General features: G+C 40.7%; 1 protein-coding gene across 2 annotated transcripts in view; it reads right to left on the reverse strand.

The window, feature by feature from the left end:
- Window positions 1-21,571, reverse strand: part of STS (steroid sulfatase) — a 172,850-nt gene that overhangs the window by 94,904 nt on the left and 56,375 nt on the right. For both annotated transcript variants that reach the window (XM_006031320.2, XM_025212962.1), the window contains one exon: window positions 19,493-19,629. In XM_006031320.2, the coding sequence (XP_006031382.1) occupies window positions 19,493-19,629 (137 nt within the window). The remainder of the gene's footprint in view (window positions 1-19,492; window positions 19,630-21,571) is intronic.

Here is a 21,571-nt window from a genome sequence, read left to right on the forward strand (position 1 = left end):
GTAGACAGTCGTTAATATCAAACTTGTCCTTACTGCTACCATTGGCAGTAAATGCCTATATCTGCACTCCTATTTGAGAAAGAGACTTTCTCTTAGGAACTCTTGTGACCTCTACGTAGATATGGGGAATCATTTTGTTTAGTCTTAGTGACAACCCTTTAAGAAGTCAATTAACTTACCCATATTTCATAAATTTAAGAATACAACTGTAGAGTACTATGATGAGTGACAGCAGAGAGAAGGGCATTCAGTAGAGGAAAAGAAGAGCCAAAAGAGACACTGCTACTGTTGTATATCAGCCACGACATTTCTTCTCTCCATGCAGTGACCTGGTACTGCCTATGGGCATCTAAAGGAAAGGAGAAGTACTGTCCTTGGTTATCTATGTACTTTTATTTCTAAGCCCAGTATGCATATGCCATGGGAAGATGGCTTGCTTCTCTCTTGTAGGGCACCTGCAGGCATCATCACCTACTTCCTCTCTTCAGTAGTTCAATGTGTATATGCAGCCATTAGGAATGTTACCCAGGAGGTATGGGCTACAAAGTAACTGGATGATATAGTTAGACTGTCTTCCTCCTTGAAAGTGGAGGTATCCCCTACATTTGTAACTTGGATGCACAATCTTGGATGTTTGAGGGCACTGCTGTTAGACTGCATAGCAGCAGTATCCAGGAATGGGTTCGACCACCTGTTTTGAGCTGTGAGATTTCAATTGCGGGGTTTTTTTTAGACACTCATTTTGCTACATGGATCTATAGTAGATCATGTAGTACATGTAATTGTCCACTATAAACTGGAATACCACAATGTATTCTTCACTGATACACTTTTAATATATCTAGAAATGGAAGGTGATGGAAAGAATGAATGGTAAATTGGTTTAAAAAGAGAAACTTCTCCATATATATCAATTTAACCAATGGAAAAAGAAAAAGGAAAACAAAAGAAATCTATTTAGAACAAAAATAAAATGACATATATGAAAAAATGGTGATGATATGAATAATTAGAATTACTAATGAATGACCAGATACTCAGAGAGGACTTTTAATTCTTAAACAGCCCCCTTAAACAAATAATGTTCTATCTAGAGACTAGGAATAGAGTGAAAAGCATCAAAGTTGTGGTTTCCCCACCTTGCTTTCCACTGGTAATTTAATCATTTCTGAGATGTGGGCTGCAACATTACATAATGTAACCTTAAAATTTCATTATATATCTTCTGCCCTGGTAAACAGCTTTCTGTAACGTAAAATACATAATTGCTTTGCTTTGGTCTCAGGACAGCAAAACTGTTTATTACAGTGGATTACTTCAAAATTAGTTCTGCCGTGAGTCCCTTGATACTATCAACCTGCCCATTACATTGCTCTCTTATTTGAGCAATCATTTATGTTATAGGGAAAATCAGGTAATAGGATACCATTTCTATCAGCAATGTCAGTAATGTCAGTTCTATATTATTATCATCTGCAACTTGAGCTTTGTGATTTAGGAGCTTCAAATCTTTGTGTGGCAATTCAGTATCAGGAACAAATGTATAGAGGTAGAATAGCCTACAATATTGAACCAATGCTCTAAGTATTACAAGCTTGAATGCAAAGTTATCCTTTTCATTTCAAATGATACTCTAATTATTCTCAAAACGATTAGCACTGGTATCAGCATCAAGAAAGAATTGTGTACACACCTCCAAAGATAGCAGTGATGATTTCAAAAGTGTTAGTGGTTTTTCAAAAATACCAACTAAGCCAAAATCCAGCTGGTTGGGTCTATTTAGTTCTATCTAGACCATCTGGAAGCAGTAGCTGGTGCAGAACAGGGTGGGTTGCCAGTGGTCCAATGCGGCCAGGGCTGCACTGCCTCCCAATAATTTCCCAGGCACAATTCTGGACCCTACATATCTACCCTTCTTCCTCATAATGATTCCTAAGGTTAGCTGTGAGTAAACAGTGAGCTAAATCTGCTTGGCAAAAACATGTAGGAAGTCATTCTCAGTAGTTGTTTTTCAGGCCTAGAGCTTTCCTCCCTCTTGAGGCCTGCCAGAGCCTGAGCCTGGACATCTTTTGGAAGCACTGTAAGACCTTCCTATTTGGGCAGCCATTTAGGAAACAAAGCTAGGCTGGGATATTGTTTTATATCGAAGCTCTAGTTTCCCTTTTAAGTTGCTTTGTTCCCTTGTTTGTGCTGATGTTTTATAAGTCATTTTGTCCTCTTGTAATTTGCCCTGAGCTTTTGTTGTGAAGAGTGGCATATAAATAGGGTGACCATATGGGACAATGTGAAATCTGGGACACTGTCCCCCCCCCCCAAGCTACTGCATGCTGCAGGGAGACAATGGCCCATTAAAGGCCCATTGTTCTTTACTTCACAAGTGTTAACAATCATCTGTGAAGTAAAAATTAGTATTAATGGGCAGTTTTTTGTGCCTGCAAGGGCTTCACAGCTCCTGATGCTCTGCCTCTGCCCTTCATATCCATGATGCTCATTTTAATTTTCTTTGGCTGATGGCTGGGACTAGAATTCAATATCTGGAATTTTCCTGGTCAGTCCTGGATGTATGGCCACCCTGCATATACATTGAATACAATACATAAAATAAATAAATAATAAATATTTACCAGTGTTCTAGGATAATGAGATGCAACTTGTTAGAAAAAAGGTTATAGAAATAGAAGGGTCTTTTTGGGTCATTCAGGGAACTAATCATATAATCCCTTTCATCTGCTATTGCAGATACTTTTAGATGTCTGGCCTCTCTCTCTGCCTCACTTCCCTATCTATAATACGGGCTAGTGCTAGTCTCTCATCATACAAATGTGGTGTGAAAATAAATGCATTAAATTGGTGAAGAACTCAGCTATTATATTGATGTGTGTCACAGAAAGACGTATACACAAAAATGCTCATTAAGGTGGCACAGAAAAGATTAATATTGCCATTTTCTAAATGTTCACTGCTTGCCTCAGTGATTACATTATTGATATTCTTAGAAGCAGTGTGTGTGTGTATATGCATATGAATGCATGTGAATGTCTACAGTTTTGTATCTCAGTTGTATTAGGTACCTAGAGTATATAATACTCTGTAGAAATATCTTAAAGTATAAAGTGAGTGCATCAAGTGTCTTCATAAGTCTGTCTTTCTCTAGTTTCTGTGTTTCATGTCATATTTGGGTTTCCCTCTCACAAACTGAAGCAAGTTGTATAATCAGTAACCTTCAAGTACTAATTCAGCTAAGTTCTTTATTGCAACAGTGGTCATTGCTTAATAAATATTTGGATAGGTATTGCATTCTGTGTCCAAGTGTGGAAGAAGAAGGATGGTTAAGTCATGTTCATAAGTCAACTTGGAAGGTTTCCACTTCACAACAGGTATATGATCACTAAACCTGGCACAGTGAAGAAAATTCATATCTCAGTGCCAGCCTGGCCCCCTGAACTGGATGAAAGATGCATCTATAGTGTGTTCCAACAGGATTTCTGCTGCTACAGGGCAGATTTAGTTCTTCCTGGAAGCTCTGCAGAAGCCCTGGTAAGGGGCTGATGTGGTGATGCACGGAGCCCACATACAGGAATTACATTTTTACCAGGAAAATTGTCATTCTCCCAGTGAAACTACAAGTGTACCACTACTCATGCTCTTTCTCCTGGACCAAAAATGGTAGTTACAACAGAAAAATAACTCAGCTCTAAACCAACAAAAGTTCTTCCAGGAGAATGAAAGCTTGTGCACTTCGTCAGAGCGTAACTCTTCCCAATGACCAGAAGGAGTTGAGCCGTGGAGAAAGGTTCCCATGCCTCCTGGAGACTGGGGTCACACCTATCTGGAGGGGGCTGCTCCCACCCCTCCCATCGACTACGACAGGGGTGGACAAAATGCAGTCCACAGGCTGGATGCGACCCACCAAGCCATTCTATCTGGCCTGCGGGGCCCCTGAAAAAATTGGAAAATTAATATTTATGTGCCTCTGGCTGCCTGTCACGCAGTCCTTGATGGCTTGCCAAAACCCAGTAAGTGGCCCTCTGTCCAAAATAACTGCCTGCCCCTAGACTATGAGGAGAGAGGAGGAGCAGTTAGCAGCTGCTCTTTGCTGGCTCCTCACATTATGGATGACAGTGTGAGAGGCAGACAGGGTCTTGCTGCATTGGTCTGTCCGCTTGGCTCCTGGTGCCCTGGTGCCAGGTGGAGGCAGAAGCAGTACAAGCCCCCCACCTATTCCTTACACTGGAGCCTCTGGTGTGAGAAGTAGTAGGTGGCTTTGCTGGGCTGTTCTAGTCTTCCCATGAATGAGAGGACCAGCAAGTGCTCCCCACACTTTCCCCACACTGTGACTGCACTGGAACACTAGGTTCATCCCTGTTTCAGGAAGGTGCAAGGAACAGGGGAGAGAGGGTGGTTACAAACTGAATGTAGGTACTAGTCACTCTACCACAGGGGTGGACAAAATATCCCCCTTGGGCCAGATCTGGCCTGCCAACAGATTTGATCCAACCTGTGGGTGGATGGCTGCCAACTCACTGGATCTGGCTTGTGGGTGGCCGGCAGCACCAGCCACCACATGGTGCTGGCTGGGTGCATGGCTGGGTGGCACTCCTGCCACCCAGCAGCATCAGACATCATCTGTAGACCTCAGTGGGACTTCTGTCATGGAAGGTGGATGGCGGAGTCAGCTGTGGAAATCACAGGCAGGCTCAGGAGCCTGGACACAGAACCTACTAGTGGTGTCCATAGCTGATCCACCTTCCTCCCAGCATGGAATAAGCTCCTGCCCACAGCCCTGGCCCAGAACCTGCCAGTGGCATTAGCTGTGGACCCAGCCAGGAGCTACTGCTGCACTGGACGGGCAGCGGTGCTTCTTTTTGTCTCTCTCTCTGTCTCTTCTCTTCTCACTGTCACTGTCTTTTCTCTGTCCCTCTCCTCCCCTCCAGAACCCAGCCAAAGCTGTAGTTCACCACGAGCTCCGGCACCCACTTGTGGACCCACGCAGGAGCTGCTGCTGCACCAAGCAAGCATCAGTATCAGCTGTTATGGGGCTCCTGGCAAACTACAGCTTTGTCTGGGTTCTGGAAGGAGGAGAGAGAGGGAGCGAAGGGGAGAGAGACAGAGAGGAGAGAAGAGAGAGACAATGAGAAGAGAAGAGGGAGGGAGACAGAAAGACAGAGAGTGACTCTGCCAGCTGCCTAGCATGGCAGCAGCTCCTGCCTAGGACCACAGCTGAACATTGGGGCTCCTGGCTGGTTACACTTCCTTCCCAGACAACATTTTTAGTAAAGCTGGCTCTATCAGAGTCAGTTTACAATATGGGGAACCTGCCATCAGAAGCCTCCATCAAGGTGTGAATAGAAGCCTCCATCAAGGCCAGAACAGACCATGAAGTGAATTTCACCCTGGCTCTGTGTTCCTGATCAACATTATGATGAGTTTCCCTGTTCATTTTAAACAAGGAGTAAAATCCTACTACCTCAATAAAATGCTTGATTAAATTTAAGGAGGACCACATTCTTCTGTGATGGGATGTGGGTGGTAGAAAGTTAATGATTACAGAACTCTGAACCCTTTTTTTTAATGGAATTGTCTGTTTCTTTCATTCCTTCATCTTTTATATAAGGTGAAGTCACTTTATATAACACCTTCCCTACAAAAATTCCAGTTCCTATCATGCACGATGTTAATTTTCGTGTTGATCATAGCATATCTATTCACAATATCATAAAAAAGATAGTCTTGCTCCTTTTTTAATTGAGCTCAGTTTTCAGGAAATCATAACTACAAGTGAAATACTGTAATTTTAGAAGTTATATAAATGACATGTTGGCAAAATAAAATACAAAAGTCATTTTAAATGGGGTTAGAGACAAAGTATGAATCTCCAAGAGGTGCTTTTCTGATTAAGGTGTGCTTATGGTTGATGCTATGAATCTATGACTACATTTGTGTTTGCATAATTTAACCCCTTTCCTAGTGGATGCTAATAAATCCTCTGCAGTACATTTCTGCATAATTTCAAATATAACACAGCAAGGAACTGACACTGTATTACAAGGGAGTTTTCTGTCAAAGACCAGGTATAGACATTACATTTTAACCCATATAAGTGATCAGAAGCCGGCCTATACCTGTAACAGAACAGAAGTTCAGCACACAAAACTGGTCTATACCCATAGGAGAAAAGAAGTTTGGCACACACAGACTAGTTTAAAGTGGTGGAACCCAGTCTAAGATTTGCATCACCCACCAAAAGGTGAATGTGTGTTCTGTTCACTACCTATCTAAACTATGGCACTTATAGAAAACTGCATAACTTAGATTGATTCTGCCCTGGGCTTTTTGATTGAATGTACCTAGCCCAAGATTACACATTACTGGAATATTAGTCAACATAGTTAAACTTGACTGATTAAAAAAAAATCTATGGGAATGGCTATTTGCTATGTGGTTTGTAATTTTGTAAAAAAAATAAATAAATGCTCCTAGAAGGAGTTATATTGTGTACAAAGATGTTACATATAAAAAAAAAGAAAACTGAATTTAAGGGAGAATTAAGTAGCTCACGAGGCTGATCATTCTGGGAATGGGAGCTTTACATCACTAAGTCACCTCTTAAATTTAACCCCATTCAGTAGTGACTAAAAGTCATTACTGTTTGGTGACATATGAAATGAGTTTGGGTCCGAGCCCAGATCTGAGTTGGAAGGCATCCACAGAACAAAAGACACCATGACAAATGTCTTTTATCTGCACCCTTCTTGATAATTTCACCAGAGATGCCTAAAGAGTAAGTGGTCCTAGAGACTTCTCCATCTTCTTAGACCTAGAAATGGTCTCTCAACATTCGAGTAGAAGCAAGTTGATAGAACAGTGTGGAGAAGCACTATATTGAATGTAATTTTTTGAACTTGTGGAATGATAGAAAACAATATTCTCCAGAGACTACAAGTCTCAGGATATTCTGAATTGGTAGCTTTAAAATTCTACTTTGCACATACATAAATGATTACAGGTGTAAAGTAGTGCTAAATTTGGCCCATAGTTTCTGTTCCTGTGCATAATTCTAACAATTAGGGAAACAAATAAGAGTAACAAAATGTGAGGTTGTCATTATTTTTTTGCTAAGGTATATGAGAGTGCTGTTTCTCCTCTCTATTTTGATTTCTTTTTAATATAATCCAGATTCACTAGTCTGCTGATAAGGAACAGCTTATATATGGTACTTCCATGAACTGGAATTAACAGAGTGAGATTCTAAATAAATGCTGATTGCATACAGACTCTGAACACTAAAATATAACAGGACCAGCTCACATATTCTAGCTAAACAAAGAAGTGATGTTAAGAGGTTTTAGCTGAATGTCATACCATTTCCCAGAAGAATAAAAACATTACTACTAAAAATAGATTAGGAATGTTAAGAATATTTCTTAGGCATATAGTTTCAGTGTACAGTAATGTAAACTATTTTTTCCCTTCAATGAATTTCTAATTAAGGATAATTTTCCAAGTTTAAGAATTTACGAATTCATAAATTTCTCATAAGTCTTCCAGAATGTAAATACTATTACATAGTTTATTAAGTACATAATATTAACATACACAAGTATACACTAATAAACTGTATAATAAAAAATATATATATTCTGTACTGAAGATATAGAATTGTAAGTGAAGGAGACAGTTACACATCTCAGAATCTCACTAAGCACTCTTCTGTAAAACACAAGTCCCTCCTGATCACTTATAAGCATTTAAGACTCCATGACAGCCTTTCTCAGAGTACAAATGTTGATTGCCTTATTGGTGTTGTAGCCAAATCCCAGTTTCATTAATTTTATTCTGCTTACACAAATTTCTCATAAAATCTTGAAAGGGATTCTTCACTTCCTCACTGAATCTACTCTCCTTTGCTGTGGAGTATTAAACAGTTGGAACCTCATTCAAAGCTCATTGGAGTCAACAGAAATGATTCCTATTGACTTGAATGGGTTTTGGATTAGGCCCTTGCTACACTTCCCTACCAAGTTGGACACAGTTCAGCAAAAGATAAAATGAACACTAACATATTTATATTACTTGTCTAAGTTTGTTGAGTATTTACAGTCCTTCAGATAAAAGGAACTATATAAAGTATACAGTTTTCATCTTTTCCCTTTCTTCCGGAGTTGAAAGCCCTTGGGAGGAATTTACACATATTTATTGTAATAATCTTTATTATAGACCTATCACTGTACTGTCTAAGCATTGAGCACACAAATTAAATCTGACTAATGAGGTCTGGTTATAGTAAAAAAGCTGAATCAAAGAGAATCGCACAGTATGATCTGATTCTGCACCAGTAATTTTGACTAAGTACAGGCATTCAAGAAGCCTGAGGTGGAAGTGCTCTTTCAGGCTTTACTCTAAGCGTCCAAGGTTAGGTCAGGAGCAAGCAGAACATGTTAGCCCTTGAAAAAGGGGAGGTAGGGAAGGAGAGGCTTGGAGTCTTCCTGCATGGGCTAAGCCCAGCAAGTAGGCGGGGGGACTCTTGCATGCCCTCCAGCATGCTCTGTGGGCTCCCCAGGCTGCCAAAGATTCCAAGTGGAGCCAAGCAACTGACTGGCTGCTGCATCAGGTTCAGGTGGCTGGTGGGGACATCCTGGTCACCCACCTGGACCTGATGTGGCAGCATGTCACCATGGCATGCACCCTTGTGCCCAGCAGCCACCAGACACCTGTATCATGCATGCTCATCCACTGTGCCCTGTGGATGCCTGCCAAGTGTGCATGTGTGTCCTGGGTTTTGTGTGTGTGTGTGTGTGTGACCATGTGTGCATGCACACATGCATGCGTACGTGCGTGTGTGTGTGTGTATGTGTGACATGGATGTCTGGGTTCTGCGTGTGTGTGTCATGGATGCCTGGGTTCTGTGTATCTATACCTATGTACATGTGTGTGTATGTGCATGTGTCCCAGATGCCTGTATTCCCTCCCTGCTGATGTTGGTGGCCCCGGCCCCACACAGAAGCAGGTTGTCTGGATCCACAAAGCCCTGGCTGACTGGCTCCTCACCCTTGTAGACTGGAAGCCCTCCTCAGATGAGTATGATTGGAGGGCTTCGAGTGCACACAGCCTGGCACCAGGCCATGGGTCTCCAGCCATGTGCTCCTCTGGCCCTGTGTCATGGACACTGCTCCCCAAAACCCAGACTGGCTGGGCACCATCCCCCTTCCCCTGTCCATTCCAACCCCCCACATCAAGAGTCCCATTTTGTCCTCAGTTTGCTAGTGCTGTCTATTAGGGCTCTATTAGAGCATTAGACAAACTGACATACGACAGACCCTAACTGCTCTACTGCTGCCAGATTTCTAGGCCGATGGAGAGCCCAGCAGGTTAGGTACTGTGGCCTTTTGTGTTGCACTAAATTTAGATAAGGGGTGGGATGAATGGAAATGAAATGATCATTCAGAGTATTCCAGTCTGAAATCTATTCCTGCAGTGTTTTATACCAACACCAAATAAGTGTCCCATTGGGCATGACCAGAACTGCGGTCAAAATGAACAGACTGAGATCTGGATATGGATGCTACAAAACAGCACTCTACAAGATGAACACCTTCATGAATGTGGTGTCCAACAAACAGCATAGGACTTAATCAAAAGCTGCAATCTTTACAAATGCCGAGATGGGGTAGATGGAATCCACACATTGAGCAATAACACCATAGCTCACCAGAGGGAACAAGCAGAGTGGGGGTTGGAAACAGGGGCTTTAATACCTCAGCTCACTAAGACCCCTGGGGGTGGGGCCAGTGCAGCACTTGGGAAGAGGAGATGAGCTCTGGCCTAGGCTAGACCACCACCCCATGAAGTGGGGTGAGCGAGGTGCTGCAATGCTCCATAGGATGTTGGAGGAATGTGACATACCATGAGTCACAATGGGGTGTGGTAGAGATGTTCATAATCTACAGTGCTGAAGTCTGATACCCCATCCATCCAGGGTTATCTTAGACCATTATCTTATCCACCATTTCTACAGTGCTCTATGTGCCCTGACCATCTGTTTGGTTATGGCTATAGAGTGCTTCCTGCGTGCTTACCACTCAATAAGTGTAATTCGTGTACCAGGCACTATCTCAGAGCCAAACCTCCTAAACCAAGAACACTATTTTTGGCTCTTTCTGCTTCATTCTGAGGATGTGAGTTGCACTGCTGCAAAGGAGTACATATACTGTGAGAAAACAATTATTACCTTGGCTGAGAACATGCTTATTGATGCCCCTGAGCTTGGGCCAAAGATATTTCTGAAACTCATGCCTCAAACTGGCAGTGAAAATAACTAGGAACCAGTGGAGTAGTCAAGGCATCAGCATGACAAGTTTACATGAATCCATCCAGTTAAGGAGACAAGCTGACAAGTTTCCTCTAGGCATTGCTTCCACCTACAGACCTATATAGACCATGTATAGAATGAAAATTTACTGTGCCTGGCAGCAATGATCTTAAACATATTGTACTGCTCACTGCACACTAACCCTCAACCAGAAACTATATGTTGCCTTGCCCACATAGCAACTAACCTTCCTGTGGCATTGCACAGATTCAACTATACTGCTTCAAGCTACAGAACTGTACAACACAATAAATTATGTCAGAGTAGATAGTCTTGTGAACTCTTACAAAAACTGACTTCCTGTGAACACAGGGGACTGAACTCAGTGGTCCAGGAACCAGACCTTCCAGACCTCCCCTTCCTCTGTTTTTAGTTTAACATGTAGTTAATCCAGTTTGGAAGTGATATATATAGGAACAAGCAGAGTGGTCAAGGTACCTTAATGACACGTTTACATGAATCCATCCAGTTAAGGAGACAAGCTGACAAGTTTTCCTCTGTATATTTTCTATAGCTCTGATATATTTTCAAAGGAAACATGTTGAGGATCAGACCCAGTGAGGAAAAATAATCCAGTTTGGAAATGATATATATATATATAAACTCCCTGGCTTGAAGCAGTAAAAATAATCCATATATATAGACCACTTCCAAACTGAATTATTTTTATTCACTAGGTCTGATCCTCAGCATATTTTCTTTGAATTCAGATAACTTGGGGATCTATGCCCATGTCTAACCTACAAACAGAGGAAGCGGGGGGGGGGGGGGGGGGGGGGGGCGGTCTGGAAAGTGGTTCCTGGGCTATTGAGTTCAGTCCCATGTGTTCACAGGAAGTCAGTTTTCCAAAGAGTTCACAAGAATATATATAAGGACATTCTCATTTGGAAATCTCTGGCAGGCTGGATGGAAAGAGAAAAGGTGTTAATATGCTAAAACGCATCTAGGCCAAATGTTAACAGTGCATCAAAATTGTTAACAGTGAGCACATCTACATGTACCCCTTGTTAGCAACAAATCTGCTATCCACAGGACCAGCTGGGTACAAGGCTGCTCCTACCCTGCTCTGGCCCTCTACAGCAGCCAGGGGGAGATTAGTCTACTACACAGTAAAGTGTCTTGTGTAGACATGCCCAGTGAAGACTAAAAGGAGGAAAGCAACAAAAATGATCAGAGACATGACTTACAGGAAAAGATTGAATGATTTGAGGCTATTTTGTCTGGAGGACAGAACAGTGAAGTGGGTTTCAATAACAGTCTTCAAATAAAAAAAAAATATTGCCACAAAGAGGGTGGATATTCTTAGTGTCCACAGTGAACAGTAAAAGTTGCAAGGCAGATCTTAAATTAGAATAAAGGAAATTTAGGTTGAATACCAGGAAGAAATTTCTAACTACAAGAGTGGTAAAGAACTGGAGCAGGTTACTTAGAAAAGTTGTGGAATTTCAACTAGGGGTGTGCGAAATGGGCCCTATTCAATTTAGATTCAGATTCGGCCCAACTCAGGGACAGTGATTCAAGTTGTTGATTTGGATCACTGTCCCTGATTAGATTTGGCCAAATCTGAATCTGAAGATTTGATACTGATTCACAGAATAGACACAGCTTTAAATATTTTTTCTACATACCTAGAAGTACCAGGCATGGCTCGTGAATGCTGTGATTCTGAGGTGGTTGGAGTGTCCTACAGAAGCACTGGGGTCCCTCTGCATGCTTGGAAGTGAACCTGGAAGTGGACCAGAAGTACTTCCGGTCCACTTTCAGGTCCGCTGGGTATTGCACTGGGGGGCTATCCTGTGCCCCCCAGTTCAGCAATCAGCCATGGGGGGACCCCAGGTGCTCTACCAGACCAGGGTGGAGCCAGGGGGAGGCCCCTGAGTGCTCCCCAGTGGACCCAGAAGTGAACCAGAAGTGCTTCTGGTCCACTTCTGGGTCTGGTGCCAAGCATGCTGGGGACCCCCCGTGCTCCTGTGGGACAATCCATCCACCCCACCATCGCAGCATTCACGAGCCGCCTGGTACCTTGAGGTATGCAGAAAAAACATTTAAAGCTGTGTCTATGTTTGAATCGCCGAATCTTTCCAAATCTCTCCAAATGGATTTGGAGGGTTCTGATTTGATTCAGAGAGATTAAAGGGTCTCCTGATTTAATTCGGATTTGGAGATTCGGCCACCAAATTGAGCCGAATCTCCGCCGAATCAAATCAGCGACCGAAGCTTTGCAAGCCCTAATTTCCACCCTTGAGGGATCAGGTTAAGCAAACACTTGCCTGACATTATTTAGACAGAGATAATCCTGCCATGAGCAAGGAGTTTCTAGATTATATGTTGTAGTCAAACACGTTACTGGGATTGATACAGGATTAATTGGATAAAATGTGTTTTCAAACTGAAAATAAGAATACAAAGAAAGGGGGGAAAAGCAATGTTATTTGAATAATGCAAAGGACATTTTATTTCTGAAATAATTGTTTTGAAATATTAGCAAAACAATATTAGCTTTACTAGGAGATGCTATTGTTCATTTTAGTGTTTGTTCAGCACTGAATCAGATTTATGGTAGAATCACTTCGCAAGATTATTCTTTAGCCTCACATCCTTTACTCTGTCTTAAAAATAAACAAACACAGTGGAAACATAATTGTATAAACTAGTTCTCCTAAGGGCAGGAGTAACATTTGCAGCATGTCTTAACTACTTCATTTAAATTATTTTCTGGTTCTGCTTAACAGAAAAGGTAAGACTTTTATGGTTCAAACCCTAAAAAGCCCTAAATAGTGAAGATTTTGAAGATAAACATTTTTCCATATACTGTAATGGCCAAAAAGTCTGAACTTTGAATTTTGGCAATATGTGTTACAAGAATGGGTAGTGAGACCATAAAATTTTTGATAACTTTTTTCATAGGGGCCTTGTATAAAAATCTGGCCAAACTGAATCCATAAATACAGGATTTTACCTTTAGTCAATACTTTTGATGGTCTAACCTGGGACATTTCAAATTAACTAATCAGAGGGCACCTTCTGAAAAGTCTCACTAAAATGTCTCAGATTAAGAACCCCAAATCAGTAAGCATTAGAAAATCTTGGCCTTTGACCCTACACCATGCCCATCGTACAAAAATCTGCCCATGATTACACATACTTTCTCAGTGTGCTTCCAGAAAATATCGATATAATTAAATACAATTCCTTCTGTAGTTCAAAGAATGTAAATTACTTCCACAGTCTCCTACCATCAGTGGAAACGCAAGTAGTTGCTTTGAGTTGCCATAGTTAATCAAGGGATTTTTCATATTATTATGACTCCTAGTCATATTATTATGACTCCTAACAGTTTCATAGTTTTGCCTGTTTCAACATACAAATTCTAGATAGGACCCACCTATTTTCTTTTCTCCAATGACTATATCATATATCATTAAGGAAATTTTTAAATAGAACCTATACATATTACAAAGTTTGGAGGTTGTTTTTTTCCCTCTATTTAATGACAACCACACACTGAACTATTTGTTTATCAGTGGAAGGATCTAAACAAGATGCTTAATGCTCATTGGACTAATTCTATTGTGCATTAGCACAGCTGGCAAAAAACATGCTAATTAGCTAATGCACAGTAGATTTAGTCTAATGTGCATTATTAATCATCACACAAAAAGTGTTCATTTGTGCTAATGCACAGTAGTGCAGATTACAGCGCATTAAATTAGTACCTGTTATTACAAATACTAAACTTAATAACTATTAAAGGTTATTACAAGTATTAAACTTAAAACACCATAATTACAGCATATTAATGAATGTGTAGATGCATCCAGCATTGCTTCTTATGCAACGGATTGGGATGGCCTATTTTTCATTTCACTTGTGAATTCACAGCATTTTCTCTTTGACCATCAGGATACTAAATGTAATAGCCACATAGTTATTTAATATATGGATTGTGCCAGAATACTGTTAGTAATAGCAATAGCTGCCCTTTCTTATAGATAGGCAATGTAAATATCATGCTACAGAAGACTAAAACAATTTATTTTAGTAGCCTTATTACTATAAGGAGGACAGAAGAGAGAACTCTTGTTCTGATAGTCTTTGAAATGGTGTGTACTGCTTCACACAGTACTGACGTAAACCTGTAGAGGGCTCCGATACTCTTTGTAGCAGTTTATTTTTAGTGGTACTTAATTTGTATCATAAATAATTTCAACACATATCTGTTTATACTTCCATATTAAATCCAAACCCACTACTATGTTATTAAAAAGAGATGGGAAAAATACACAGAGAGAAAAGGATTATATTCTGTTGATCCAGCTCTTCTCCTTCCATTTAAAGCATGTGAAGTTATTCTACCTGCTCTATGAAGTATAATTAATAACATTAATAAGGTACTTAATCTACATTGAAACAAAATTAAAATGTTAACTAGCCTGATTATAACCCTCCAGGGCATATTATATGCAGTGACATTATAACTGTAAATTCTTTAAATGTTGAAATCCGTTACATATGCATCAATATGCAAGAACAGTAAAATATATTGTCTCAAAGCTTATCTTTAGACTCTGTGCTTAGTATCTGTGACATAAAATGTAATCATAATCATCACCTACCAATTTAACAAACTACAAACATGAAATATTTAAAGGAGCATTTCATCGACCTGCCTTTGTGTCAGCTCCCATGTGAAACATTATTTTTTCTTTGAAATCTTTTTACTAAGATTCATTACTAAGAGTTAGACAATTAACTTTCCAGAAAGAATTTTCCTTGATTCAAGATTCTCTGTCTGAGGGATTCAACAGGGAATCCTTCCATTTTACTTGAATTTTGTGATGTGCCATAAGACATTTTTTTATCCTGAGTTCAAATCAGGAAATTTTCATTTACCTTCATGCTTCTGATTTTGAAAGAAATGCTTGATCTCTGGAATCTGACAGTCACAACTGTAGAACATCTGTTCTTCTTTCTCCCTTCCTTTCATGACCCCCCCCATCCCCAAAGGCACATTACCCCAAACAATAGAACATCCCTGGTACTGTGCATACTGTACCTTAGGTGCCATGCATTTCTCAAATAACTCAATTAAGGTAGTATATCCTTTGCTATAAGAATTTGGTCCTTTTCAGTATTGTGCTATAATGTGGTTTTCCATATTTTCTATTTGCCATGCTAAACCCAGAGGGTTTTTCTATTAAAAGATTTTGTGAAAAGTTGAGATCTGTAGTGGTGTTTTTTCCTTCATATTTCTCTGTGTATACCTAATTATTTACATTTGGGTGACAGTAGGTGACTACTCCTTTTGTAGGAAGTCTGCAGCTTTTCATTTTTTCAGGCCACCTATTCCAGCTAAGATTCTTTATGCTTTTCAGCACAGAACCTATAGCACGCTGGACAATGAAATTAGCAAGATATTAGATAAATTTTGGTAGCATTCCAGTTCCTTCCTAGTCATCTAAGTGGCCAGTTTTGGTTATCTATATCAGTGGTTCTCAACCTTTTTTGTACTAGGACCCATTTCTAAACATCAGTGGCCAGTCCCCACTCAGGCCCCAGATTCCTGCCCCTCCTCTCCCCCCCGCCCCCCAAGTGAGGCTGGGCGGGGAGGAGGGGCAAACAGCCCCTGGCAGGCTGAAGCTCTGCCAGTCTGCAAGGAAAAGGCCATGGTTCCCCACATTTCTCCATTTTAAAGTTTATTTGTGACCCATTCATACATCTTTGAGACCTACTTTTGGGTTGCAATCCACAGGTTGAGAAACGCTGATCTACATAACATTTATGGTCATCTAAGTGAAAAGGTAAGAATCCTAGGCAGAGGTAGGAATCCTATTCCTAGCTGTGTATCCTGAGTGCATAGACTACAAATAAGAGATGACTGGTCATGTACATTAGTCAACCACAACCCACAATCAGAGAGACTTAGGAACACAGCGTAAGGGTCTTTTGGGGTGGGGTTTGCACCAATAACTGACTGGCTAGGGCACTGACTTAGGAAGCCAGAGGACCTACATTTGAGGCACCTTCACCCAGAGGAGTTTGAACCTGAATTGCTAACTTCCCAGTGCAATGCTATAACCACCGCACCAGAGAGCAGCTATTACTTAGTTCCTTCTCTGGCACTCCCCTTGAAACTGGCTTCCTGGGTCAGCATGAACAGTTCCTGATGCATCCAGAAATAGAGAGCCAACCTGTGCATAAGTGGCATTTCTGAGATCTAAGAAAATCATGTAGACAATTGAAACAGGTTGCCTAGGTCAGTGGTACTCAAAACCCAACCTGTAGGCCATTGAGTTGTGTCATCCATCCTGCCAGGTTCTCCATGGGTCCAAAAATTGAACTGTAGGGGAGCACTGGCAGTATTACTTGCTACTCCTCTGGTGCCAGATTTCCAGACTTGTGGGTTAGAGAACATGGGCATAGCATGCTAGATCAGACAAGCAAGGCCAAGGCAATAGCGTGGCCATATCTGAGTATGCAGCACAGGGCCATGGTAGTGCTGGTCTGATGGTGCATGGGGCCACAGAAATGTGTGGCATGATCTGGGATCACAGGTCCTGATCCAGGCACGTGGGGCCTGATCAAGGCAGTGCAGGCCCCAATCTGGGTAGTCAGGACAGAGGCAGCATAGGCTGGGTGTGTGGAGCTGGGCCAGGTTGCCAGGGGGGCTGATAGGGTCCTGATTTGTGTCTGGGAACCTTTCTGTATGTGTCAGACTCAACCCTGCATACTGACCCCATGGGGGATCTAGCCTGCAGATCAGTCCCACACCACTCATCCAGCCCATGGGGCTAAAAGGTTGAGCACCACTGGTCTAGTGGTGCTCCAGAAGAGAGACCACCAGAAGACCACTGGTCTCCAGAAGAGAGACCACCCTTAGATGGTATGAATGCCATCCGCAGATGATAAAGAAGGGAACAGAATGCCATCCTTAGCTAATCACATCTATTTTACTTGGATATATTCTGCCTTGAATTTTTGAGGAAGCCTCTGGGAGTTAGGTGCCCTTTTCAATGATCTGGGGCATTTGTGTATGACTGTTGCCTGGTAAAAGCAAGCAGGGATTTACGACATCAGTTTCTCCACAGTAACTGCTCACATGAATGCTCTTATCTCAGGGTAAAACACTATAACTTAGGGGTGCATCTCAACAAATGCACACATACCAGTGCACACATTTCCTGTGCAAAAAATAGCAGCAGCATGTATTTGCGCTGCCGCTATTTGTCCCTGGGCATGCCCCTGCATGCATGCTTTCGTGCATGGCAATTGCCCTGGGTGGGGTAGGGGAAGCTGAGGCCATCACCTGTACTGGTCTCAGCAGCTTTACCTGGGGTCCTGGGGGCTTCCTGGGGGAGCAGCAACACTGAGCCAAGTGATTGAAGCCTGGCTGGCAGCTAGAGTGTGGCTCTGGCCAGCCAGGCTCTGTTTCTGGTGCTGCATGCTGCTGACACACATGCTGTGTTGCTTTTTTTAGCAGCATTTTTTTTGACACCAGGATCTCCAGGTGTCAAAGAAAGGGTCATGCTGTTAATTAGCAGCGTGGTAAGTGGGTGCACTTGTGTCATGTGCTGTTTGAGGCACTTCAGATGGGTTTGAGGTGCCACACACCACAAGTGAGTGCTCGTTGGGACACACTCTAGTACTCTCAAAAATGGCCATGCTACTATGGTTCGATGTTTTGGTCTAACACGGGGTAAGAACATGGATGTGGGAAGATATTGTGGAGCAGCCAATGTGCCATAAATCTCCACCCCCTTTTATGCTGCAATAAATAGTTCATGTGCCCATATCAAAAGATACCTAACTCTTTCGTGTTTCTTTGAAAATCTTTTCTCTTACTTGTTTTCTTTATAGTTCCTATTACGTAAGAGAAAGCAGCACCATTTAATATTTTTTTCCTGTTAGTACAAATAAGCAACCTGGGAAACTAGCAGTCTCACAGGACCTATAAGGCAGTCTAAGGCTAATGTAGCAGACAATCAGCTCAGGAATGGTAATAAACCAGACCATCAGAATGAGTGGCGAATGTACAAAGAGCTGCATAAGTTTTCCTTACTTTCATGAACTCTAAAACAGAAAACTTTTCAGGTTCAGCTGTTCACAAAAATATTTCTCTGCCTTCAAGAGCTTCTTTCCACCTTTCTTTTTGACACTATTTCTCTAAGTATATGACAAACTCTTTGTGTACTGTTTTGAAGGATTACTATAGCCCATTCATCCCTTGACATTTGTAATAGAATTTCTTGGCCCTAATTATAAATAGAAATACATATGGAATTGAACTGTACATGCTTGCAATCAAAAGGCATTGTCTGAAAATGTATTATTATACACACATTTTAAACTGAGATGAAAGTCTGTTTTTAGTAATTTAATAAATATTGCCTGCTCGAAGAAAGCAATTTTGTACTTGACTGTTCTGAAACCAAAATTGCTCTGGGGTAAGTAGGGGGAGGAAGACAGGAGGGTCATTATCTTTCAGTACTGGTATACTTCAGCCTGATTGTTTCAAGTATGAACTTTTGAGTTGTTTTCACAGGTGATTACTTCCAGAAATGGAAAGTCATTCCCATATGCCCAGAAATAAAGTAGGTCCACTGAAGGATTTCATGATTATTGCTCTCCAGTATTTGGTAGCTGAGAGGGTCACTACCTTATAAGGTGAATTACTGGCCTTTGGCTGAACTGTGTCCAGAGAATTACATCCCCCAGATAACTGACTTCTTCAATAAATAGGAGTTATTCATATATTTTTATGACGATAACAGTATCAATAATAATGCATAATACGATTTTACTGTTATTTTATCATAAATTCTTTTGATGACAGCCCTGTGAAATCACTTTAACCCAGGCTTTAATGACTGCTTTCCCATTGGTGACTTACACTATACTGAACCTTCATTGACTTGTTAGGTTGACTGAACCATATAACAAAATACATGCAGTCTTACTGTTACTATATTTTACTAAATAGCTTCTAATCACTTAGGCATACAAATGTTTAGTCTTTTTGTAATGGGGATGGACTTTGGGAATGTTCACAGATTTCCAGTGAAGATAAAAGAAATGTCTCAGAAATTATTTAAGCAATAACACTTCAATAAATGTACTACCTACCTACACTCCAGTCCATTTCTTCCACAGCATCCCCATATAAGCCATGTTTACTCTTTCCTTTGAAATATTTTGATGCATATAGAGCAGTGTGGGCTTGAAGGTAGGACATGAAAAGAAGAAATGGTGTATCAGTATTCCTGAAAGAAGAAAATATTAACAGAAGATTATTCAGCAGACAGCAATAAAATATTAGCAATAACATGAAGTCTTTCTAATAATGCTGTGTTTCTACAAGACAGAAGAAATGGCATCTAGCTGCTAGACTAAAAACAATTCTGAAACAACACTCTAACCCTTTTTAAATATGTACTGTATTGTTTCCAAATAAAAATTAAAAAAATACTTAGAATACCCATCTCTTTGCTTATTGTTATACCTGTCCACAATATTTTTGCAAGCACTGTATTAAAATTGGGATATAAAAGTTGTGATTGTAAGCACTTTTTTCTTTATCATTACTGGTAGAGCCTCTCTGTGTGACCCTACCGGGAAGCACTGTAACAATGTATCTTTTAAAAGATATATTGTTTCTGAACCAAACCAAATTCTTACATAATTTGCCTTCATCGATAGCTCAGCATACTGGAGTTTTACAGAAGGTTAGTATAAGAAACAGACGTCAAAGAAAATAAATATACATATAAAACCCTGAGTAAAAAAGAATAGCCACTCGATGCTGATATAAATAATTGAGAATGTAGATTATTTTTTCTTTTGTAACCATAACAGGTCCTCTTTCATTTTAGGTCATTTTTTCATTAGATTATTCTACAATATGAAAGAAAAAAGGAGGGGGAGAACTGAATTTAGAGTGGGACTGTGAGTTTTCCTGTTTTGATCAGTTGGCTCAATATCTCTGATGACTTTGAGCAGGTTGTGAAGGGAAAGTTTAGAGGACTTTTGGAATTAAAATTTAGGGATGATTATTTCAAATATTAATGAAGATTACTTGAATTTATGATCGTGAAAATTTCAGCGAACCAAGAGAGATCTAGAAAAGCATATGTAAGTTGACACCTTTTAAAACACCAATGATAAATGAATGAGGGTTTTGCATTGAACTTTAATCCCTTAGTATTTGCACTTCCTTTTATTGTGAAAACAAATAGTATTAATATCTGAAATCTGGAAGCCATATTAGTTCCTTACAGAGCTGGTATGTGTCTCTGTTAAGGAGAAAAATGTAACTCACTTTTTACCTTTTGGCCTGAGACTACTCCATCAGTCCCAAAAGGCAATAAGCCCTTGTCATAAGCCCTTTAGTAAAAGGGATTCACATAATACTCATACTTTACTCTCATGGAAAGAAATCCATTTTGTTGCAGTACACATATGCTTCTGCGCCCTTCCTCTCACCTTGGCTGTGTCTGTTCTGATGGGTATTATGTGGCAAAATCTCTCCCTTCTCCTTGGACCAAATTACATGAATATATATTGACAAGGGCTAGTCAATTTTTTTCCTTCAGAACTACTTTCTAACAGACAATTGGGTTTTCAAGAAGCTTTTCCAATAAGCTCGTCTGTTTATTCAGAAACTACTGATATTAAACTTTTAATAGAAAATTTGAATATTTTAAGCTGAAACCTAGGTGGTGGGGGTGGAGTGGGGGGAGTCATCTACCCCTACTTCTAAATTTGATTTGAAAATCAGTCATGGAGACTTGAGTCAAAATCCAAATAATTTGGATTTTTCTCTGAGGCAGGTTTTTAAAGAGAAAGGTTCCCCAGCTGAGCTTTCTCTCCCATCTGCCATTCTTGGGAGACTGTGTGTGTGGGTGGGGGGAGGCAGGGGTTGGTCTTGCGATACACAGGTTTTATTTTAAATTTTCTTCACTGTCTTCAACTCTATACAAGCCTATATTTCTCCTTTTTTTGGTAAAGTGCTGGATAAAAATGTTACATAGAAAAATATTATCTATATATCTATATCTATCTATCTAGATATACATATAGATATAGGTATAGATATAGATATAGACACAGCCATTCCTAGGGGGAGTGAATTGGGACGACTACCTGGGCCTCTCACTTTGAGAGACCCCATGAAGCACCTCCCCCCACCCCCCCCCCCCCCCCCCC

Source organism: Alligator sinensis, unplaced genomic scaffold (genome assembly GCF_000455745.1).
Source record: "Alligator sinensis unplaced genomic scaffold, ASM45574v1 scaffold956_1, whole genome shotgun sequence".
Classification (NCBI taxonomy): domain Eukaryota; kingdom Metazoa; phylum Chordata; order Crocodylia; family Alligatoridae; genus Alligator; species Alligator sinensis.